This window comes from Lacerta agilis, chromosome 2, assembly GCF_009819535.1.
Source record: "Lacerta agilis isolate rLacAgi1 chromosome 2, rLacAgi1.pri, whole genome shotgun sequence".
NCBI classification, from domain to species: domain Eukaryota; kingdom Metazoa; phylum Chordata; class Lepidosauria; order Squamata; family Lacertidae; genus Lacerta; species Lacerta agilis.
In genome coordinates, this window is record NC_046313.1 from 59,754,784 (window position 1) to 59,763,144 (window position 8,361).

General features: G+C 40.2%; 1 protein-coding gene across 1 annotated transcript; it reads right to left on the reverse strand.

Annotated features, from left to right (window-relative positions):
• Positions 1–1,473: 1,473 nt before the first annotated feature.
• RBM22 (RNA binding motif protein 22) lies at positions 1,474–8,161 on the reverse strand. The gene is made up of 11 exons (XM_033140301.1): positions 8,038–8,161; positions 7,254–7,307; positions 6,403–6,432; positions 5,841–5,973; positions 5,220–5,320; positions 4,932–5,104; positions 4,603–4,803; positions 4,265–4,429; positions 3,798–3,886; positions 3,017–3,151; positions 1,474–2,477 (listed from the first exon to the last, which is right to left on the reverse strand). Exons 1-11 carry the CDS (start codon positions 8,089–8,091, stop codon positions 2,347–2,349), a joined length of 1,266 nt encoding a protein of 421 aa, XP_032996192.1. The 5' UTR covers positions 8,092–8,161; the 3' UTR covers positions 1,474–2,346.
• Positions 8,162–8,361: the final 200 nt, after the last annotated feature.

Genomic DNA, 8,361 nt, shown 5'->3' on the forward strand with positions numbered 1-8,361 from the left:
ATTAGCTATGGAACCTAAATACAATATCACCATGGTGCTAATGAACTAGTAAGCCGTGCTGAGAGAGCAACTCTGCCATCTGATGGGAAGAGCTCTTTCCATTAGCTCATGCGGAAAGCAACACAGTTTTGTTCTCACTATTTAGCCTCATTAAATATGTAGCAGGATATATGAAGCCTAAGAAGCCCATTAATATAAAATATTTAAATTTGAACTTAAGGATTAGAGAAATTAGTGGGAAATGGACTCGAGGAGGGGGAGAAGCAGGGCAGTAAATTCATGCTTGCCATTTCAATGGAAATCGCATGTAAACAGCATTCTGGGATTGCAACTTAAGATCTCCTTACCCACAAACTAGAAATAAAACAGGAAAAAGGGACTGAAATTAAAACAGGAAAAAGGATTGCCACTTAACTGACCTGTTTGTTACTAATACAGTTCCCAAAACGGACCGCGAGTGGGCGCCATTGGTCTGATCACACTGTCCTGGGTTTTCTACTCTGCTTGTATTGTTACAGGCATTTTATAAAGCAGATCTACATATTCCAGATCTTGGAATAGACAAGAACATACCAGCAGTAATAGGAGAGTTTTCATTTAAATACCTACTTTCATTAATTTATAACTGCTGCAATTATTTATTATTATTATTATTATTATTATTATTATTATTATTATTTTGTGTATTCAGCTTTGTGGAACTCCTGTGTAATTTTTATGGCTATATTAAATTATTGGTATTTATGTGGCTATTAAACTAGGCAGTTTTTCTTAGATTTTTGTTAGTGATTGGGAGGCTACAACATGTAAAATAAGTGTAATATTAAGAACATTAGCTGTCAGAGGGACTCTTTAAAAGGGAACTTAAAAGCTAATTCCTACCATAGGGGGCACTTCAACAGCTATTCCGAACATCAAGGGTAGACTTTCCATTCCAGCTCCCATAACACAACATATGGGCAGTTAAACAGGTAGAAATATAAGACTATTATTTGTTACAAAATCCTTGTCAGTGAAGGAATAGTTCTAAATTAATTGAACTGGAAGTGATGTTTACATTTGGAAATATGTGGGGAAATAAAATGAACTATATTTTAAAAAGCTTGTTGCTTGGTTATTTGGTAAAACACTTAAATATTTGAGATTAATCTCTGATGTCATTTTAGAATTTGTTAAAGCCTTCAAATTGCTTCAATAAGGACTTGGGCACTTTCGATAAATAGCATACCACCTGCAGTTTCACAGCAGTGTGGGGGCCTTAAAAATCAAAATGCATTTGTGCAAGTGTTCATCAGTCACTTTGATATTCCATCTTTTTAGTAAATGGGGCAAACACTAAGCAATGTCAAATCCATTTCTTTTACACAACTGCCTCTGGAAGCAAATTCCAGATATCACTGAGTGAACCTGCAGAGTGCTGTATTTTCTTTTTTTAAAAAAAAAAAATGCACACAATGTAATAAGACTTGGACATAGGTAAAAATATGATTCTCTTTACTAGGACACATGACAGACTTGATGCAGAAAAACAGATGGTACAGGGTAAATACTGAAAACACATATCTAAAAGAGCCATCAGTAATCAAGTGTTGCGTTAGGAAATAAACCAGACTAGTTTCAGTAGCAAATGGGACATGAAGGCCACATAAGTCACAACTCAAAAGAGTTACCACCCCTTTAACAGAGGTTTAACAAGCATGCAATGCTGCTGCCTCAACATTTTGGTAGCATGCATCACAGACAGAATCATGAATGACGAGAAACGGCGTTGAATAGGAAGTGGCACAGCATCCGTATGCCCCTCATTATAGTCTATGGCCGCCCTGTATCTTTCCATTCCAGCTCAGCGCCAGGAGAAACTTGAATCTAGTTTTAATGGCAACACAGTAATTTGACATTCAAACAGATTACTGCTGAAGGGCTTTCCAGGCCATTCTGAACAATGTTGGGTAGTTTCCACTGTATTACCAAATACACTGGGGATTACCAAACTGTCTTAAAGGAGGGTGTCTTGTTTCGTTGCCAAAGGACTAGTTTATTTGAAAGTATCCAAAATTGAAAACGCTGATGGGATTTATAGTTCTACTATAATTAAAATTCCTCTAGGTCATTAAAAAAAGCCACTGTTTCCTCAAAATACTTGTATCAAGTTCTTTGGTTATACAAGTGATCTGGTTTTTTGTATGTGTAACACAGCTGGACTGAACCAGGACCGTGTGACTATGAAGGAGAGATATTTTGTTTCCTGCACATTGTAACTGAATGTGGTATGCTACCAACGCAAAGTTCTGTAAAAAAACAACGAAGAAGAAAAAAAATATAAACAATGAGAATGATCTTGCGATGTTAGGGGCTGTTGTGCTTCCCGGCATGGGCACCCATTCTCTGTGGATCTTGAGAAGGATAATGGATAGGACCCGGAGCTCTCATGAAAGGAGGTGGCGGACCCATCGCATGAAACATATGTGGCCCAAAACCTGCAGAAAAGAGGACAGACAATCTTCTGACACTTGATCAAAGCTTTTATAGGTAAGAGAAAATTCTCTGAATTTGTGACCAGCACCTGACATACGCCTTTATTTAATGTCAGATACCTTGATTTTGTTGTCTTTAACACAATTTCTTTCTTTTCTTTCTTTTTTATTTTTTAAAGCAAGTTATCATTTTTTTATCCCTCTTGCTTGGGTAAGCCACATGGCACTTTGTGGGCTGTTTTCTAGCAATCAAGCACAAGACTGGGCTGCAAATCTTCCATAGAAAAATAGTCTGACCCCATAATTACATTTCGCACAATGTTGCTTCACAAGCAATCGCTTCTCTGCTGCTAAATGCCTTGATAAAGTTGAGCGGGATGATTAAAGAAGCAAACACACTCAACTAGCCTTCCCTTAAAAGCGAATGCCAATAAAATATGTTCATCATCCTAGAGATTAACTAACCAATAGAAAGTAGACCCATAGATGCAAAGACAAGACATTCTGCTACATATTTCCCCCAGAAAACAAAGGAAAATTACCTGGGGGTGGTGGTGGAGCAATGCCAGGCGGGGGTGGCAGGGCAATGTTCACCACAGCTGGAGGGCCACTGGGAGGTAGATTGAAGTAGTTTGCAGAGGCTGCCTCCTCTTCTGCTGCAGGAGGAGGTGGAAGAGCTGTGGGGACACAAAAGCCTTGAGGTAAACCTTTTTCAGCAGACGAGAGCAACCCAAGTCCATGGAGCACTACTGCTGTCCATTTTCTCAATGTCTATTATTGTTTGTATAGATTCAGTCACCTGACTCTAAATCAAATGCCTCATCCTGCCAAGGCCTGTATTATTAGGTTTCAAATAAGCTTAACCACCCAACCTTTAAAGCAGAAAGGCGAAATCTGCAAGGCACTAAATGTTCTTGGACTACAACTCCCATCATCCTTGCCCCACTAGCTGTGATGGCTGGGGCTGATGGGTGCTAGAGCCCAACAACATTTGGAAGACCACAGGTTCCTCATTTCTGCCTTAAAGTACAACTCCCTTCTGTCTAGGGGTCCTTTACCTTTACCTTTTACCTCCCTCCCTTCTGATACTAATAAACATATTCACAGACTCTCTTGTAAGCATTGTTTCCTTCTCTAGTCCTAAATCAGACAGTGCCTAGCTATGCCAACTTCAAAATGAGACCTCCTTAACCTCTCAGAATAAAAAATGTTTATTGCACCTGTTTTCCAAATAAATAGAACAAGAAAAGAAATTTTTCTGCAATTCACCTTGTCTAGAATGCCAGAAAACCCATGTTTCTGAACAAGGAGCACTTTCCTTACCTCCAGGTAATCCTGGCACTGGCTCCAGTTTTATACCAGATTCTGTGATTCCTTCTCTTTCCTTTTCTTTTCCTCTGGCTGCTTGAGACCTGAAACCCAATCAAAGCATTTGAACTATGGTCAAGTGTGCTGGACTTCAAGATTTTAAAAATTGTAAGACTATATTAACAAAAACAAATTTTTAAAAATGTTTTATTTTATTTTTTTAAAAAGCACAGCCAGTGCCATACTTCAATAGCTGCATATATCAACCCATTTTCAAAATATACTTGGTAATGCTCCCCAATATAGATAGGAAGAGAACCGGGTGGCTCTCTTAGAATGGCCATAGCTCTATGAGAAGCTGCACAAGTTCAGCTTGGAGAATAAGCAAGATGGTTCTCTCAGCTAACTGCAGAAACTCTGTCAAGGAAGAATCCCTGAAAGAAAAATACATGTCGCCATCACTTGGTTTCCTTATCACTCACCTGCCCCATTTCACATTAAGCCTGCGGCCATTGACAATGAGCTTGTTGAAGGACTTCTCTGCTGCCACTTCTGCAGCTTGTCGTGTAGCAAACTGGATAAATGCACACTGTTGCCTCTGCACAACAGTTATTGTCCGGATCTCACCAAACTGATAGAAGTGATTCCTGAGGAGGAAACATATTCCAATAAAGAAATGCTGTTTCACATTCAGAAGCCTAAGGTGTTTAAAATCTAATACACTCCACAACCTCAAAGCTTATTGTGCAGACATACCAAAAGACACGAAATCAACACTGCCAAGCCATACCTTATGAAGTAGATTAAAAAATGCACTTACCTAAGGTCAGTCTCAGTGATGGTGTCACCCAGTCCACCTACATACAGCGTTGTAATTGTCTTGTCATCAGGTGGGTCCAAACGAGGCATTGTGGAAGCTCGTTTGAGGAGCTTGTCAGCCACAGGATCATTAATTCCATAGTAACGATCTTTGATATTCTGATCAGCAAGGGGATCATCTGGATCTGTAGGTTTCTCATGTCTAAGGATTCAAGAACAGTATCTCATGACATTTGTTGTTAAGTGCCAATTTCGCCTGTCTCCTCTAATCTTTTAATTACTCAGGCATCTGCTTTCTCAATAAAGTTTACTTTTTCACCACAATTATACCTGTAGGGACATTCCTCTCCTCTTTTACACTCTCCTTTCACCCAGAATGAACAGATATGTGGACGGTTGCGTTTATAGTAAGGTGTGGTCCGAGCCAGTTTGAGCAACATGTCACTGGTGGATGTTGCCTTTCCTAAAGCACCAACAGGTCGGGTGCCATCAGAGTTCATGATCTACAAAAGCACAGAAACAGGGATGTACACAATAAAACCAGGTGGAAAATACATGTCTTAGTGATCTGGTTAATTTACTTTAACAGCACTAATTACACAAGAAACATTACTTCACCTCTCTTTCCATATTTTGGGTGTAATACTCTTTGTTAACATCCGACTTGGGCATATCATCTTTAAGTGAGAGTCCAGCATCTCGAACCTGAATAGGCAAACCTAATATTTAATGGGGAAACAGAAAATTAATATAAAAGCAAAACAATAATTACCACAAACATTATAAGCAAAGTATTTAAGCAAATAGTTTGAGAAAATTTGAAAGTAGATCGTGGACTAAAACCATGGACCCCTGTCCAGTTATTTTCCTTAAGAGAAGCAGGCTGAGCACGTACTGCAGGAGACAATTTAAACTTCATCTCCACTATTAAAAATGTCAGCAATGATTGCCTAGCTGTGGAAAGATGATGCTAAATTCAGACTCTCCAAGCAGAGGGAATAGCACCAGTATGTGCCATTCATCACCTAATGCATGCAGGCCCAAATGTGGAAGAGGAATCCATATACAATCTGTATCTGTACTGAAACTGATTTTAGATGTTTAAATTTTGTATCACTCACCATTCTAGGATCCTTTGAAATGAAGGATGGGATATAAAATTTTAACAACAACAACATTCTATACTTGGCAACAATGTGTTAATTTTGTATTTGCACAGTACAGTAAAATGATACACACCATATTCCAGGTCAAGAAGGCAGGTCTGACAAACATTTTTCAGCTTGCTGCATGTTTGGCACACTTCTGTCTTCTTAAAGCGCATCCGTACACCCGGGCACCAACGAAATACTGTGAATGGCCTAGCACAGATCTGAGACAAGATTGCATTAATGTGTACCAGCCTATCTAACTATAGAAGAACACATGACTGGTGCACTTTCAGTTATCAACACTACATAAACTCAAAACAAGGGAAGTAATTATTGGAAGACTCAACAAGGATGGGAACTGATTGCAGTGTGTTTAGTCCTTTTTAGGCAATGCTATCTTTGCTGTTCTCCATTATTCCATTATGGAAATGAATGAGATCTTTTGCTGTGTAGATCTAGCAACACTGTTGTATACATGTCATATTGACACCACTGAAGTGAATTGAACTAAACTAAGTTGCATGAGTAAGATTTAATGCTTATCCTTTATTGCTGTGACACTAAATTGTCAGGAAATATTTCTACCAGTAATACAACCACCCTTTAAAATTATGTCACGTAACATGCTCTCTTTTGAATGACAAACATACCTTGCATTCTTTTCCATATTTCTCTTTGGTCTAAAATAAAGGAAAATACATGTTAGAAAAAATAACTGTATCCCAAGATTATATACCTTTTGAAATCCAGTATACCTTGTCAACTCCTACAAATTATCTCCACAATATATGTTAACTGTACTGAACATTACTTTATCTGCTCAGACTGTCCTAGGGAACATAAGAGAATTCACACTCTGATAAGAATATGCAAAAACCTCTGACCTCACATCTCTTTCTAAAGAGATTGAAAATCATATTTCTATAAGAAATGTTATCTTGATCTCCCTTCCAAGCATAAAGGATACTGCCTGCCAGGGATTCAATGTAAGAAGTAGTTTTTAATACACAAAAGTGAAATGTTTCTTCCATTGAATCTTTGTGGGAATGGCTGGTTACATAGCAGCTGTGTATGTACACCAGAGTGTAAATTTGAGCATTAGTGAAGAATAACTTCAGAGAAAAACAATTCTTATGGAGAGCCTGCAAACACAAATGGAGGCACATCACTATGTTCAGTCAAACTGATTTTAAAAGGATTTACAAATGCTTAATTTCCAATCACAAACAAGTGATCTAAATACCTACTAAGATATTCATCTCAATATATTTTGTATAACCTTCTACCAAGGAAACTATAACACACTGCTTGTTCTTGCAAGTGAATACACAAGATCAATACCTTAATCTAAAACATATTTTCTTAGAAGCAAAATCCATCACATAAAGAGTACATACTTTATAACAATGAAGTCAGAATTGGAAGTTCCCTGCAAGTTAATATCCTCTTATCTTTGTTTCATTCTGCTGATCTTTAGTAATAGCCTACAATAAACACATACCATTCGAATATAGGGGTTTTCTCCAAGACATGTCTGGCACAAAATGGGGAAATCCTACACAGAAGAAAAGAAAATAATTTCACTGAAAGCACATTTCACCAACCCTGAACACAAGTCTATAAACAGGATGTTTCAAACTGAATGTGAGAACGAACACCTCAGACATTCCTAATATCAGTAAATGGATCTCATGTAAAGCATTCAGTGTCAAGGGCACTTCTGGGGCTGGATGCTACTTATGTGTACCGTGTCAGCTTTATTTTTAAGTGCTGTGTCACAATAGCAAAAAACTGAGTGCAACTCAAATCTCCTGGTTTCTACAGCCCGTGAGAGAAAGAACATGCACGCACAAAACACAGCAGTGAACTCTCACGTTTAAAGCATGCAGTTAAATACATCCTACGAACTGCACTTCGGCATATTAGGCGAACAGCCCACACGCCCAGTTGTGCAGCGACAGTTAACACCTCAATAGCTTCGCTAAGCTAGATCCCCCCCCCAAAAAGCGTCTCTTTTGCAAGGTGGGAAATCGGATCGACTTCGGTGGTTAGCACGAGGCTTCTCGATCTCTGGCGCTCCTGCCCGTTTCCACACGCTACCCACTTCCAGAACTCCCTTGACCCGGCAGGAAGCAGGAACCCAGCCGCCTCACTGGGCGGGCTAGCGGGCGGCAGCGGATCCCTGGCCCGAAGGAGACTGAAGAGCCCCGAGTAGCTCACCCCCTCACCCCTCTCCGCCCCGCCCCGGTACCCGAGGAAACCACCCGGCCCCGGGGGGTATTTACCGCATCCTCCCAGTTCTGCCGATTATACGTGTTGGATCCCAGAGACGTCGCCATCTTGGCACGCCGAACAGGGGCGCCCGGAAGTAGACTGTCGGCACGCCGGAAGCGCTCCTCAAGTAACCTCGCCATAGAGATAGAGACGGGTAGAGTGGCTGCGCCTCCCGCCCCACCTCTGCAATGGGGAACCGGCGGCCCTCCAGACCGGGGAAGGTGACTTTTTTTTGGGGGGGGGGGACCTCTTGCTCCCATCAACCCAAGGCAGCATGGCCGGTGTCCAGGGAGTTCAGCTGTATTGGGAGGTTACAGGTATCCTGCTCCTGTTCT

What these genes read in the sequence shown, in the direction of transcription:
- RBM22 (XM_033140301.1), bottom strand. Translation starts at nt 8,091, where the DNA reads ATGGCGACGTCTCTGGGATCCAACACGTATAATCGGCAGAACTGGGAG. An exon ending in AAAACCCCTATATTCGAATG is followed by an intron (nt 6,433 to 7,253) that starts GTATGTGTTTAT and finishes CCTTTATTTTAG; the next exon opens with ACCAAAGAGAAATATGGAAA. An exon ending in CTTAATGTGAAATGGGGCAG is followed by an intron (nt 3,887 to 4,264) that starts GTGAGTGATAAG and finishes ATTGGGTTTCAG; the next exon opens with GTCTCAAGCAGCCAGAGGAA.